Here is a 16675-nt window from a genome sequence, read left to right on the forward strand (position 1 = left end):
AGTCTGTTTAAAGAGTTAAGTATAAATCTCAAAAAAAAAAAAAAAAAAAAAGAATAGTAAAATAATATATTTAACATACTAAATAATGTATGGGGAGATATCAATAGTAAATATATACATAACTTTTTAAAGATGGGGTCTTACACTGTTGCCCAGGCTGGAGATCACTGTAACCTCCAACTCCTAGGCTCAAGCAATCCTCCTGTCTGTCTCCTGAGCAGCAAGGACTGTAGGCACAAGCCACTATGCCTGGCTATTTTATTTCTTTATAGAGATAGGGTCTCCATATGTTGTCCAGGCTCACCTCCAACTTCTGACCACAACTTATCCTTCCTCCTTGGCCTCCTTAAGCGCTAGGATTACAGGCATGAGCTAATGTGCCTGGCCAACAAATTTTTTAAAGCAACTGAAAAGGGACATAGAACAGACAGGACAAATGGAAAGGAAATTCTAAGGGGACAGATTTCAACTCAAAGATTGCGAGTAATTACATTAAATGTAATTTGACTGAGACAATGATTGTCAGATCAGATTTTTTTAAACTGCTTACAGAAGACATACCTGAAATGTAAGGATACACAGAGTTTTAAAGTAAAAGGATGTCAGGGCATACCATTACTAACATTAGCTAAGTGAAAGTTGGTGTACTATGTTAACATCAGACAACACAAAAAGCAAATTCATACAATTCCAAGCATTGAGATTGAGCAGGGTTTGTTCTTCAATGAAAGTTCAGGAAATAAATAACTAGAAAATATCTTTATTATATCCTTATTTTTGGAAATGCTCTTTTAAATAACTTGTGAGTCAAAGAATAAATCACAGTATAAATTATAAAATATTTAAAACTGAATGATGAAAACACTATCAAAATTTGTGCAATTGCAGCTAAAGCCATGTATAGAGGAAAATCTATAGATCCCTAAATGCAGATATTAGAAAAGGAAGGCTGAAGTCAATAAGCTAAGTAAGCATCTCAAGAACTTTGAAACAGGGGCCAGGCGCGGTGGCTCACGCCTGTAATCCCAGCACTTTGGGAGGCCGAGGCAGGTGGATCACGAGGTCAAGAGATCAAGACCATCCTCGTCAACATGGTGAAACCCCGTCTCTACTAAAAATACAAAAAATTAGCTGGGCATGGTGGCGCATGCCTGTAATCCCAGCTACTCAGGAGGCTGAGGCAGGAGAATTGCCTGAATGCAGGAGGCGGAGGTTACGGTGAGCCGAGATCGCGCCATTGCACTCCAGCCTGGGTAACAAGAGCGAAACTCTGTCCCAAAAAAAAAAAAAAAAAAGAACTTTGAAACAGAACAACAAATTATACCAAAGAAGATAAAAAGAAGGATAATAAAGAATAATAAAAAGATCAGAGTGCAACTGAACCACTTTAAAACTATTTGTCACTATCTTTTTTTTTTTTTTTTTTTTTTTTTTTTTTTTGAGACAAAGTCCTGCTCTGTCACCAGGCTGGAGTGCAGTGGTGCGGTCATGGCTCACTGCAACCTCTGCCTCCTGGCTTCAAGCGATTCCCATGCCTCAGCCTCCCAAGTACCTGGAACTACAGGTACGTGCCATCATGCCTGGCTAACTTTTTTGTATTTGAGTAGAGATGGGGTTTCACCATGTTCACCAGGATGGTCTCAATCTCCTGACCTCGTGATCCACCCACCTCAGCCTCCCAAAGTGCTGGGATTACAGGCGTGAGCCACTGCGCCCAGCCTGTCACTATCTTATAAATGATCAAACTACTGTACCCTATAATTCTATTTTATTCCTAGTATCTGGCTAACAGGAATGTATACATAATTGTATCACAAGACATGTACCAGAATTTAAAGCAGACTTATTCATAAGTAGAAGGAACACAACTGTCTGCCAAAAGTAGAATATATAAATTATAGTGTATTTATACAGTGAAATAACACTTGAGAATGCAAGAGCTCTAGCAGCCACATGGGTGAATCTCACAAAACATAACATTGTGTAAAATAAACCAGCTATGAAAGAATACATACTCTATCATTTAAAAAATGTTTAAGGCAGTATTAGAAGTTGGGATGGTGGTATTAGGAGTAAGGAGGGATTAGCAATTAAGAAGAGACAGACAGTGGGCTATATTGGTAACATTATGTTTCTTGACCTCTGTGATAGTTACATGAGTGTGCACCCTTTGGGAGAATGGCTTAATTCATTGTGATGCATTCACATGGTTTGTGTAGTTTTTTGGTTTTGTTTTGTTTTGTTTTTGAGACAGAGTCTCACTCTGCTGCCCAGGCTGGAGTGTAATGGCATGATCTTGGCGCAATGCAACCTCTGCCTCCTGGGTTCAAGCAATTCTCCTGCCTCTTGCTATGCTGCCAGGCTGGTCTTGAACTCCTGGGCTCAAGAGATCTTCCTGCCTCAGCCACTGAAAATGCTGGAATTATAGCACTTTCAGTGGCTGAGGCAGGAAGATCATTATGTGAGCCACTGCGTTCGGCCTTAAAAGTTTAAAAATAGAAACAGAAGATACTGTGAACAACTTCATGCCAATACAGTTTTAAAGTTCAAAAGAATAGGCTAATTCCTAGAAAGTAGAAATTACCAAAACTGACATTAGTAAAAGATTAGAGAGCCCAAGTAGTACCATAACCAATAATACTGCAGTAGTTAGGTTTTATAGGCTAATACTACAAAATTTACAAGAAATAAATAATCCCAATTCACAGAAACTATTCCAATATATAAAATAACAAGGGCCAGTCTTAACTCATTCTGTGATGTTAGCATACTGTTTATACCAAAATCTGACATGAATAGCACAAGAAAGAAAAATTACCATGCAGTTTCACTGAAGAATAAAGATGGAAAAATCATAAACCAAATATTAGCCAACTGAATCTAGCAATGAGGTAAAAATGAAAGACTGGTTTGATATTAGAAAATAAATTAATGTAAATAACTACATTAATATATTAAAGGAAAAATATAGGAATATCTCAATAAATGCTGAAAAATATCTTATATAGTTTGACATATATTCATGAAAACAAAGCTTAGCAAAATTGAAACAGAACTTTCCTTAATCTAATAGTAGGAATCTGCCCAAAAAACCTATAGCAAACATTGTACTTAATGATGGAATGTTGAATATATTCTTGAATATCAGGAACAAGATGAGTACCTGTTATTAACATTTCTATTTAACACTGTTCTGAAGGTCCTAGTCAGTATAACAACAAGGACAAAGAGGAGGAAAAAGGTTTTTAAAAAGAACAGGCTGGGTGTGGTGGCTCACGCTTGTAATCCCAGCTCTTTAGGAGGCTGAGGTGGGTGGATCAACTAAGGTCAGGAGTTCAGAAACAGCCTGGCCAATATGGTGAAACCCTGTCTCTACTAATAATACAAAAATTAGCCAGGCGTTGTGGCACACGCCTGTAGTTCCAGCTATCCAGGAAGCTGAGGCAGGAGAATCACTTGAACCCAGGAGGTGGAGGTTGCAGTGAGCTGAGATCGTGCCATTGCACTCCAACCTGGGTAACGAGCAAAATTCTGTCTCAAAAAAAAAAAAAGAGAAGAACAAAGCAATTGTTTGTAGATGGTACTATTATCAACAAAGGAAACCCCAAATAATAGAATAGTAAGATTGATAATCAGTATTTTAAAAATCATTTACATTTCTATATATCAGCAATAAACACAGTCAAAAAAAATTTTTTTTGAGACAGGGTCTCTGTCAGCCAGGCTGGAGTGTAATGGCATGATCATAGCTCACTGCAGCCTCAACTTCCCTGACTCAGTTGATCCTCCTGCCTCAGCCACCCAAATAGCTGGGACTACAGGTGTGCACCACTATGCCTATACTTAGCTAATTTTTAAATTTTTTGTAGAGACAAAAAATTTAAAAATTAGAATAGTGTTGCACAGGCTGGTCTCAGACTCCTGAGCTCAAGTAATCTTTCCTCCTTGGTCTCCCAAAATCCTGGGATTATAAGAATAAGCCACTGTGTCCAGCATAAGCAAAAATTTTAAAAGAACATTTATAAAAACATAAAAAAAAAATCAAGTGCCCAGGGATAAGTGCAACAGAAGGTAGACATGGGCCATATGGAGGAAACTATACAATTTTATTGAGAGAATTACAGAAAATTTAAATAAATGGAGATATATTAAGTCCATGGATTGGAAGACTCCATATTGTAAAGTTATCAGTTCCATTAAAACGTTTTGGGCTGGGCATGGTGGCTCACACCTGTAGCCCAGCACTTTAGGAGGCCGAGGTGGGCAGATCACCTGAGGTCAAGAGTTCGAGACCAGCCTGGCTAACATGGTGAAACCCCGTTTCTGCTAAAATTATGAAAAATTGGTCGGGTGCAGTGGCAATTGCCTGTAATCCCAGCTATTCGGGAGGCTGAGGCAGGAGAATTGCTTGAACCCGGGAAGCAGAGGTTGCAGTGAGCTGAGATTGTGCCACTGCACTCCAGCTTGGGCAACAAGAGCAAAACTCTATCTCAAAAAACAAAACAAAACAAAACTTTTTGGTATTAATAGATTTAATATAATATCAATTAACATCTGCACCTGGATTTTGTGTGTGTGTATGTGTACATAAATTGATACGTTGATTCTGAGTGTATAAGGATGGTCAAAGGTCCAAGATTTACTCAGATACTATGTGGAAAAATGTGCATATTACTGTATGAGGTAAATCAATATTGTATCATGTAAATTCTACCCAAGTAATCTGTACAGTCAGTGCATTCCAATAAAATTTCTACAAAGTTTTGTTTTAGCAGAACTTGACATGGTATATATAAAATTTACTTGAAGATAAAGCATAATATTAGCCAAGAAAAAGTGTTTGTAAAGCAAATGAAGGGGTCTTGCTTTGCCACATAGCAAATATACTATAAGCCTTCTAGAAATTAAGATAATGTGGTGTTGCATAGAATACCAGTATACAGTCCAAGAACAAAACTTACATGTAGTAAAGATGGCATTACAAACCAATATAAATAAGATCAGCCTTGATACTGGAACAAATTGTATACCAGCAATAAACAAAGCAATGTGTATCTTTTAAACAAATTTTTAAAAGATACATATGATACCATATACAAAAATATACTGTAATTTGAGTCAAACAAAACAGTAACTATCAGTTTTATAGATCCTTTTTATGGAATGTTCATTTAAGATTAAAAATATCCCAGAGGTTGGCTTTGTGTGGTGCCTCACACCTGTAATCCCAGCACTTTGGGAGGCGGCAGGCAGATCACTTGAGGTTTGAGACTAGCCTGAGCAACGTAGTGAAACCCTGTCTCCATTAAACATACAAAAATTAGTCGGGTGTGGTGATGGGTGCCTGTAATCCCAGTTACTCAGGAGGCTGAGTCAGGAGAATCTCTTGAACCCAGGAGGTGGAAGTTGCAATGAACTGAGATTGCACCACTGCTGACAGAGACGCTGGCTATTAAAATTCTATCTTATGGCCAGGCGCAGTGGCTCACGCCTGTAATCCCAGCACTTTGGGAGGCCGAGGCGGGTGGATCACGAGGTCAAGAGATCAAGACCATCCTGGCCAACATGGTGAAACACCGTCTCTACTAAAAATACAAAAAAATTAGCTGGGCATGGTGGCTCGCGCCTGTGGTCCCAGCTACTCGGGAGGCTGAGGCAGGAGAACTGCTTGAACCCAGGAGGCGGAGGTTGCAGTGAGCCGAGGTCGCGCCACTGCACTCCAGCCTGGCGCCTGGCGACAGAGTGAGACTGTGTCTCAAAAAAAAAAAAAAATTTTCTATCTTATTTACATTCATCTTAGTTGTATAAAATAGTCAGGATTTCATTTGCTAGAAATGAAATGAATCTGAAAGAGCAGGGCTTACAAAAAACTAATAATTAGTCAAAATAAATAAAATTCAATAGATTTCCACAAATCAAAACGAGGTTTGTAAAAGGCTTTATGAAAATACAACTTTGCAGTAGGGAAGGCCTAAAACAAGAGACAAACCTAAAAAACCGTAAAGGAAAAGACTGATAAGTGTGACTATGTTTAACTCTTCTAATAGGTTATATGCCAGTTATTTTACAGTATATTTTATAGAAAGTGATGAAGAAATACGTAATTTGTTTGTATGTGATTTTACCCCTAAGGTGTCTCATCAATGTACACTTTTTGGCAACCAACTTTTTTATTTGAAAATATGTTTTGGAGTTCTTACATATTCATATAAAGCTAATCCTTTCTTTTTAAATTCTATACAGTATTTCAAAGTATTATGTACCATAGTTTATATAATCAATCACTCTGTCATGTACATTTAAGATACTTTGAATTTCTGCATTTTACAATGAAGCATATCTTTATATGTTTATTTGTATTTGTGATTAATTCTCTAAATTAAATTCCCAGAAAAAATTGCTGAGTCAAAACACATATGCCCATTTTAAATTTTGATACTTTAGAGGCGCTGTCCAAACATAAGCTATACCAGATTATACTCCACTATAATGTATGAGAGTACCATCTCCTACTTCTCTTGCCAACTGTGGTTAGTGTCAATCTTTTAAATATTTGCAACTAACATGGGCAAAAAAAGTTATTTACCTATAGCTTGTGTGATTATAAATAAGTGAACATCAATAACTAGCTAGAAAACTAAACAAGATAAATGTGTCATTTACTTTCAGGTCAGTGCTGACAGTTGCTTGTGAACAAACTGAAGTTCTGCTTTTTGACCCTATATCTTCAAAGCACATAAAAACACTTTCTGAAGCTCATGAAGACTGTGTAAATAATATCAGGTTAGTATTATAGTGAAAAAGTGAACTTTATCAGTGTGGCCCCAAATGTTCTGTTTTAGAAGTTAGTGAAAATGTGTAATGCCTTATCCAGCAGTGCTAGATGATCCACATTGTGAATTGTGAATCTAATCCCTTATAAAACTAATCCTTTAATTACAAAACTGTTAGCTACTTTGGATTGGAATCTTTCTGAAATACATTTTTTTTTTTTTTTTTTTTTGAGACGGAGTTTCACTCATGTTACCCAGGCTGGAGTGCAATGGCGCGATCTCGGCTCACCGCAACCTCCGCCTCCTGGGTTCAGGCAATTCTCCTGCCTCAGCCTCCTGAGTAGCTGGGATTACAGGCATGCGCCACCATGCCCAGCTAATTTTTTGTATTTTTAGTAGAGACGGGGTTTCACCATGTTGACCAGGATGGTCTCAATCTCTTGACCTCGTGATCCACCCGCCTCGGCCTCCCAAAGTGCTGGGATTACAGGCTTGAGCCACCGCGCCCGGCCTGAAATACATTTTTAACTTCTATATAATTTTACCTTTTCATATATTAGTGTCTTCATTATGAACCTCAGCCATGTATTATGCTAGTCCTATAATGCCTTCGTGCTAATGATCTGTGTAGAATGATGGCAGTCCCACTGCTTATCACCTCTCACTCCTACCCCACAACCCCACGAATACAAACTGTTAAGAGAAAAAAGTACGTGCACAGACAATTTCTTTGCAGCATCATTGGAAGTTCCTTAATTATCAATAATGTGGGAAGTGAATTATAATTGAGCAGTTTGGTGATTAATATTCAGTCATTAAAATGATGGTCATAGAGACTACATAGCAATGTAGGTAAATGCTTGGCATAATATAGGTTAAAATTGTGTTAAGAATTATACAAATGGGAGATGATACAGAAGAAAAAGATTAAAAGGAAATATTTTAAAATGCTAACAGTAATTAGAATGGGTGGATTATAAGTAATTTTATATTTTTTCTATGTAATGAGATTATATTACTTTTATAATTATTACTTTTAATTTTCTATAAAAGGAAATATGGAAATTACAAGTCAAAGTAAATACTGTATTTTGATGTAATTCCTATTCTCCAAACACATAGAACAAAATAAATTAAATAGCACAAAAAATATAGCAGGTTCTGAAACAACATCTTTGTGGGCCAGAAATGAAACATGGACACAACGTTTTAAACAGGGCTGAAACAACAGACCAGCTGGCTTTCAGTCTAGCACTACATCTAGTAGTTTTGCTCCTGTCAGGTAAAAGGATTAAAAAGTGCTTAAGTGTTTCATGCAAGGCAGGAACCAAAGCCAGAATCACTACATGAAGCCAGGGGTTTGATTAAAATACCTGTCTTATTTATGAAAGGGTGAAAAGAGAAAAAAGCTAATCACTACCCGAAGCTATAGATTTTAGCTGATAAAGACACAGCCTCATCAGTAGCTACTGAATGAAGCCACTTGCTGAGTCAGTGACTTAATGTGTATCTATGACATTTCCAATGTCATTATTAAACTGTAGCCCCGAAATGTCATTTTAAGGCCTAGTTGTGGACTGGGAGCACAGAAGGCCAAGTGGGAGCAACTCTGAAACCATTAAATAGGAGAAGAGAGAAAAAAATTAAAAACTTTTTCTACTCAAAAGAAATCTATAATCCAAATTCTAAATTTATAAAGATATACAATCAGCCACCAGAACATGCATTTCTCTGGATGAATTTAGTTTTATGGAGCATTTCAACAAAGACTTTATTTTAAAAAATAAATTATTTATTTTTGACTAGGTAATAGATGCACATAGTACAAAATTCAAAGGTACAAAAAGGTAAACAGTGAAAAGTAAGTCTATCTCCACCTCTGTCACCTAGCCACCCAGTTTACCTCCCCACAGGCAATCACTGTTACCCATTTCTTGCTATCCTTTCTGAGATAGTTTTTGCATATACAAACATAAATATATATGCGCACACACACACACACACACACACACACACATATATATATAAATGGTAGTATTCTATACATACTATTACTTACCTAGCCTCTTTCAACTAATAACATGTTTAGAGATCATTTGATATTAATACTCATGGGATTATGTTATTCTTTTTAACTGCTGCATGGTATTCCAATGATTGAGAGAAATTTTTAAGCCTTTTTAGGATGCTCAGAGAAATAAATAAAGGGATACTTTCCAATTAAAGAGAGCTTAAAAACTGAAACAAAAGAGATTGTAAAAGAAAAAGTCAATGTAATAAAGAACTAGCTAGAACTCTTAGAAATTAAAAATGTCAATCTGCCCAGAAGTAAACCCAAATACTTACAGCCAACTTATCTTTGACAAAGTAAAGCAAAACAAAACAAAACAAACAAAAAAACAAAAACATAAAGTGGGGAAAGGATACCCTTTTCAACAAATGGTGCTGGGATAATTGGCTAGCCACATGTAGGAGAATGAAACTGGATCCTCATCTCTCACTTTATCCAAAAATCAACTCAAGATGGATTAAGGACTTAAACCTAAGTCTTGAAACTATAAAAATTCTAGAAGATAACATTGAAAAAACCCTTCTAGACACTGGCTTAGGCAAGGATTTCATGACCAAAACCCAAAAGCAATTGCAATAAAAACAAATATAAATAGCTGGGACCTAATTAAACTAAAGAGCTTTGGCATGGCAAAGGAACAGTCAGCAGAAAAGAGGCAACTCACAGAGTGGGAGAAAATCTTCATAATCTATAATATCCAGAATCTACAACAAACTCAAATCAGTAAGAAAAAGGCAATCAATGCCATCAAAAAGTGGGCCAGGGAAATGAACAGACAATTCTCAGAAAAAGAATACTTTATAATGGCCAACAAACATATGAAAAAATGCTCATCACTAATGATCAGGTAAATGCAAATCAAAACCACAATGCAATACTACCTTACTCCTGTAAGAATGGCCATAATCAAAGAATCAAAAAACAGTAGATGTTGGTGGGGATGCAGTGATCAGGGAACACTTCTGTACTGCTGGTGGGAATGTAAACTAGTACAGCCACTATGGAAAACAGTGTGGAGATTCCTTAAAGAACTAAAAGTAGAACTACCATTTGATCCAGCAATCCCACTACTGGGTATCTACCCAGAGGAAAAGAAGTCATTATTCGAAAAAGATACGTGCACACACATATTTATAGCAGCACAATTCACAATAGCAATATCATGGAACCAACCCAAATGCCCATCAATCAACCAGTGGATAAAGAAACTGTGGTATATTTATACACAACGGAATACTACTCAGCCATAAAAAGTAATGGATAAACAACATTTGCAATGACCTGGATGAGATTAAACACGGTTATTTTAAGTGAGGTAATTCAGGAATGGAAAGCCAAACATCATATGTTCTCACTGATATGTGGGACCTAGGCTATGAGGACATAAAGGCATAAGAATGATACAATTAGGTTTTGGGGACTTGGGGGGAAGAGTGGGGGTTGGACAAGGAATAAAAGACAACAAATATGGTGCAGTGTATACTGCTCGGGTGATGGGTGCACCAGAATCTCACAAATCCCCACTAAATAACTCATAACCAAATACCACCTCATACCCCAATAATTTATGGAAAAATAAAATTAAAAAAAAAAAAAAAGTCAAACCTGGTTTGGTGGCTAACACCTGCAATCCCAGTAGCTGGAGAGGCTGAGGCAGGAGGATTACTTGAGCCCAGGAGTTAAAGGCTGCAGTGATCTATGACTGCATCACGGCTCTCAGGCAAGATGACAGAGCAAGACTCTATCTTTATAAAAAGAAAGAAAAAGAAATTATGTCGTTGGTATATAAAAAACTCAATAGATGGGATAAACTTTATCTTTTATACCACTGATAAATGAATTAATGAGTTAGAATATAGCACTAAAAATTCACACAGAACACAGAAAAAAAGGTCAAAATATGAAAAAGTAGTTGAAAGACAGGATTGAGAGATTACAGTGTGTATAAAGAGTTATAGAAAAATATTGGTAGAAAACTAATTTTTGAAGATAACAATGGCTGAGAATTTTTAGTACTGAAGGGCCTGAGACATCAAATCAAAAGTGAACTTTATAGTGTCAAGCTGCTGAGACCATCTCGGTCATGGAGACCCCAACCCAGATGGCGCTGAAGGAATTAAGAAACAGAAACAGATATAGAGTGCAAAAGGTGGAACATCAGGGGTTACAGCATTCCTGGCTGAGAGCCTTGAAAAGAGTTTGACCCACATATTTATTGACAGCAAGCGATAATCATCATTACTGCAGTTTATAGATTAACGAAAAGCATTCTTCACAGGGAACAAAGCATTTTTTACTACTGGGAAGAAACAGGCTCTGACGCGTTTATCTACTGCAACTGGAACACATCAGGGTGCGGGTCCCTCATGCTATTGTTTGTGGTTCCGGAACGCCTTAAGCAGTCTTCTGTCCTGGATGGGTCAGGCATTTATTTCCCTTACTCCAGTAAACCAACAGCCTCCAGCAATGTGCGTCACTACCATCATGAGTATGTCATAGTGCTATAGATATCTTGTTTATGGCCAGTTTCTTTAAGGCCTGTTTATGACAGGCTTAGGGCCTGTTCCCAGCATCAAGCAGTTTAAATAAAGATAAATTCACATCTAGACAGGTTGCGGTGAAACTCTAGAATACCAAAAATCAAGAGAAAATCTTAGAAGCCACCAAAGTTAGAAGCCAGATTACCTACAGAAGTATGATAATTACACAAACAGGTTTCTCATTAGCAATGGTTGATATCAGGAGAAAATGGAGTAATATTAATATCTTCAGTATGAAGGCAAAATAATGTTCAATACCATGTTATATGCAGGTAAACTGTTAATCCAGACTGGAGAATTTTAATTAGGTAAAATGTTAACTGTTATTAATAGGAGGAAGAAAAGAATTTAGGAGCTTTGGGGGGTACATGTAAAACAAAATTTAAATTAAAATTCTAGATTAGCACTATCCAATAAAAATGTAATGCTAGCCACATATGTAATTTTTAATTTTATAGTAGTCACATTAAAAAAGAAAAGAGATAAAATTAATTTTTAATAACTCATTTAACCTAGTATGTCCAAAATATTATCATTTCAACATGTAATCAATATAAAAATTATTGAGATATTTTACTTTCATTTTTTTCATGCTAAGTCTTCAAAATCCAGTTTGTATTTTATACTTACAGCACATCTTTTTTCTTTTTTTTTGAGACAGAGTCTCACTCTGTCACCCAGGCTGGAGTGCAGTGGCACGATCTCGGCTCACTGCAACCTCCGTCTCCTGGACTAAAGCCATTCTTGTGCCTCAGCCTCCCAAGTAGCTGGGATTACAGGCAAATGCCACCACATTCAGCTAATTTTTGTGTATTTAGTAGAGACAGGGTTTCACCACATTGGCCAGGCTGGTCTTGACTTCAAGTGATCCGCCTGACCCAGCCTCCCAAAGTGCTGGGATTACAGGCATCAGGCACCGCACCTGGCCATTAGAACATATCTTAATTCAGGACTGCCTATCGAGAACTCAAAAGCAAATGTAGGTAATGGCTACATTACCAAATTGGACAGTATGGTTCTAGACTGTAACAACAAATAAATTGTATGCATGGGGAGTTTTGTTAAGTGGGAAGATATAATATGTTTAGGCCCTCTTCATGTTCAAGAGGAAGACAAAAATAAGTAATTTAAAACTCTTCTAGAAAATATATAATTAAATATATGTGATGAAAAAAGATGACTAAAATAATAGAAATACAAACCATTATACCTCTCAAAGCAGCAGAAGGGCAAAAGAGAATAGTGAAAACTTAATCATTTCAGTAAAAAGAGAGTTTAAAAAAGTAATTTTAAGCAAAAAAAGAGATCATAAATAGAATATAGAAAACAAGAAGTAGAAAGAGTTCCAAATATATGAATAGTTCAAAGTAAATATAAATAAACTAATCTTCTTTATTAAGAGTCAACAATTTGAATAAAAAGCCAAATTATTTATCTGTTGATCTATCACTGTTTAGCAATACCAAAAATAAAACCACTGAGAAATGGGAAAAGAATACTGATAGAAATGATCAATATCAGACAGATGAAAGACCAAAGGCTTTAATAAATATAAAATGAAACAGTACACATTAATAAAAGGAAAAGTCTACGCAGGAGATATAATAATTATGATCCTGAATGCACCTTAAATATAGCCTTAAAATACATAAAGCAAAAACAGAATTATAAAGAATTAGAAGTCTACAATGATAGTGAGATATTTTAATACAGTTCTGTCCAAAATTGGTAAGTCAAGCAGATAAAAATTAGGCAGAAGATTTTAAAATATCCTGAACAAATGGCTGTTATTAAAAAGTCGAAAAAATACAGATGCTGGCAAGGTTATGGAGAAAAGGAGCACTTATACACTGTTGGTGACAGTGTAAATTATTCAACCATTGTGGAAAACAGTGTGGTGATTCCTCAAAGACCTAAAAACAACTACCATTCAACCCAGTAGTCCCATTACTGGGTACATACCCAAAGGAATAAAGACCCATGCATGCATATGTTCACTGCAGCACTGTTCACAATAGCAAAGGCATGGAATCAACCTAAATGCCTATCAATGGCAGACTGGCTAAGGAAAATGTAGTACATATAATGGAATACTATGCAGCCATGGAATACTATGCAGCCATAAAGAGAATGAGATCATGTCCTTTGCAGGAACATGGGTAGAGCTGGGGGCCATTATCTTTAGCAAACTAATGCAGGAACAGAAAACCAAATACTGCATGTTCTCACTTAGAAGTCGGAGCTATATGATGAGAACACATGGTGGACACATAGAGGGGTGCAGCAGACACTAGGGCCTTCCAGAGAGTGGAGGGTGAGAGGAGGGAGAGGATCAGGAAAAATAACCAATGAGCACTAGACTTAATACCTGAGTGACTAAATAATCTGTACAACAAACCTCTATGACACAAGTTTAGCTATATAACAAACCTACACATGTACTTCTGAACTAAACCGTTTAGAAAAGTGGCTGGGCAGGGTGGCTGAAGCCTGGAATCTTTGGGATTCCTGGCACTTTGGGAGGCTGAGGCAGGTGGATCACCTGAAGTCAAGAGTGGAGACTAGCCTGGCCAACATGGTGAAAGCCCGTCTCTACTGAAAATACCAAAAACACCCAAAAAACAAAAATTAGCCAGACGTGGTGGCATGTGCCTCTAATCCCAGCTACCCGGGAGGCAGGAGAATCACTGTAGCCGCCACCCAGGAGATGGCAGCTACAGTGAGCCGAGATTATGCCACTGCACTCCAGCCTGAGCAACAGAGACTCTGTCTCAAAAAAACAAAAAGTTTAAAAAATGTAATATTTCTTTTTAAAAAAAGGCAATATGAACAGAGTTAATGCATAGCTGAACAAATGAGAAAAGGTATTTACAATGTTAAAAGCTGACAAGGGATTAATACGCAGAATATACAAGGAGTCCTGCAAATAAAAATAAGGATGGCAACCCCAGTAGAAAAATGGGCAAAGAAATGGACAAACAGTTGATAGAAAAGAAACCCTCACAGATGTTATGTATGTAAAGAGACGCTCAAAGTTAGTAATCACACAAATGAGGATTAGAATAAAATGCCACTTTACATCTACTCGACTGGCAAAAATTTAAAAGCTGGATAAGCCAAATGTTGGCATGGATGGGTTCTGTGCCATAATGGTTGATAGGGTGTGGATGCTACAACCTTTCTGGGAGGATCTGGGGCTGCTAATGCTATGACCCAGCAGGAGTATAGTCCAGAGACATTCCCGTGGGATCCACAAGAGACCACAGGTCTGAGGTTGTTTGGTGTGGTTTAAGTGTGTGGTAGAGCACTGGAGCCAGCTGAGTGCCCACCATCAATGGGAGAATGCACAGGTGAAATGTGGCAGGTGACTCCAGGGTGATGTTTGGCAACGGGAACCCAGATTAGATATGCCTGTGCCACATGTATGAGATTTCAGAACCTAGTAGGTTTTTAGAATGAAGAAAAAGCAGAATATGTAATATATTATCATTTATGCAAATAAAACATACACCCCAATAAGACCAGAATACCTATTTCGTAAGAAAAGCAACATAGAAGCACAGAAGCAATGTATCACTACACTTCGATCAGAACAAAATCGTTGCATAAATGGGTAGGGGAGGAAATGAAAGTTGGAGGTGGGGATAAATGGAAACAAATGTTTAGACAACAAAGTGACCTGGGAACCTTGCACAGATTGGTGATGAAAATATGATACAATAGGATAAAAGGATGATTAACCCCACCTTCTGTATCTGAGGTCTCAAAAACAAGCAAGCAAACAAGCAGGTAGAAAACAAAAACAAAAAGAAAAGATGTAAAACAGAGTTACCAAAATGGTGGTAGATTTCATGTATTTACATTAAACAAATACGTTTTTAACAACAAAAAATATCCTGAACAGTGTTTCTAATTAAAAACAAATGCTGGATAAAATGTAATGTATATATATTTTTTTCTTTTCTTCTTTTTTTCTTTTCCCTGAGACGGAGTTTAGCTCTTGTTGCCCAGGCTGGAGTGCAATGGCATGATCTTGGCTCACCACAACCTCCACCTCTGGGTTCAAGTGATTCTCCTTCCTCAGCCTTCCTTAGTAGATTGGATTACAGGCATGCACCACCATGCCCGGCCAAGTTTGTATTTTTAGTAGAGATTGGGTTTCTCCATGTTGGTCAGGCTGGTCTCGAACTCCTGACCTCAGGTGATCTGCCTGCCTCAGCCTCCCAAAGTGCTGGGATTACAGGTATGATAAGCCACCGTGCCTGGTCTATATTTTTCTAATGTGTAGTTGAGCTCATAAGAAATAAACGAATCCATGGGCCAAAAATGAAATGGAATCACGAATGCAAAGAAGTAAACAGGTGTTCAGTTGGCTTTTACCCTGAAGGCTTCTGCCAAGTACTGATGACCTTGAGCTTCTGTTTTGACAAGTATGAGAAGTAAAGGGAGCAGGAGAGTTAATTCTAGAACAGTTTAAGGTGAGGAGTTTAGTAGAAAGTGACTCTGCATAGGCTGTGACCCCAAAAGTGCTTACTTTCAGCAAAAAGGTGATCTAGAGATCACCATCTTGTTCATCTAGGCTGTGGCATTGGGGAGAGGAGTGGCTGAATATCTTAATTTATTTTTATTTTAGAGAGAGACTCCCTCTCTCTGCCTATTTTGCTAAAGCGTTATATAACCTATATACTAATCCTTTTAGAGAGAGAGACTCTCTCTCTAAAATATTTTAAATAAAAATGAAATAAAATTTTATTTTAGAGGTAGAGTCCCACTCTGTTGCCCAAGCTGGAGTTCAGTGGCATGATCGTAGCTCACTGCATAGCTCAAGGGATCTTCCCATTTCAACCTCCCGAGTAACTGGCTATAGGTGTGTGCCACTACCTTAGCTATTTAAAAAAACTTTTTTTTACAAACAGGGTCTTGCTATGTTGTCCAGGCTTCTCTCACACTGCTGACCTCAAACAATCCTCCCACCTTGGCCTTCCTAAGTGCTGGAATTACAGGCATGAGCCACTGTGCCTGGCCCTCTTCTGTGAATATCTAACCACAGTCCAGCACTCATGCATGTATGGGACCTAAATTCACATTACCATATGGTTCAAAATCTCCAGCCAACAATTTTCATTTGGATCCAGGTTGGAAGCACTGTCATGTACCTGTAAAAACAAATGCAAGTCTGGCAAGCACAGTGGCACACACCTGTAGTCCTAGCTTCGTGGGAGGCCGAGGCTGAGCCCAGGAGTTCATGGCCAGCCTGAGCAAAAGAGCAAGACCCACCTCTCAGAGAAAAG

At 37.6% G+C, this 16675-nt stretch overlaps 1 protein-coding gene across 2 annotated transcripts in view; it reads left to right on the forward strand.

Moving 5' to 3' along the window:
* The window catches only part of DCAF10 (DDB1 and CUL4 associated factor 10), a 56251-nt gene that overhangs the window by 13157 nt on the left and 26419 nt on the right, over positions 1 to 16675 (forward strand). For both annotated transcript variants that reach the window (XM_017543211.2, XM_017543210.2), the window contains exon 2: positions 6670 to 6783. In XM_017543211.2, the coding sequence (XP_017398700.1) occupies positions 6670 to 6783 (114 nt within the window). The remainder of the gene's footprint in view (positions 1 to 6669; positions 6784 to 16675) is intronic.

Source organism: Cebus imitator, unplaced genomic scaffold, assembly GCF_001604975.1.
Source record: "Cebus imitator isolate Cc_AM_T3 unplaced genomic scaffold, Cebus_imitator-1.0 Scaffold149, whole genome shotgun sequence".
Taxonomy (NCBI): domain Eukaryota; kingdom Metazoa; phylum Chordata; class Mammalia; order Primates; family Cebidae; genus Cebus; species Cebus imitator.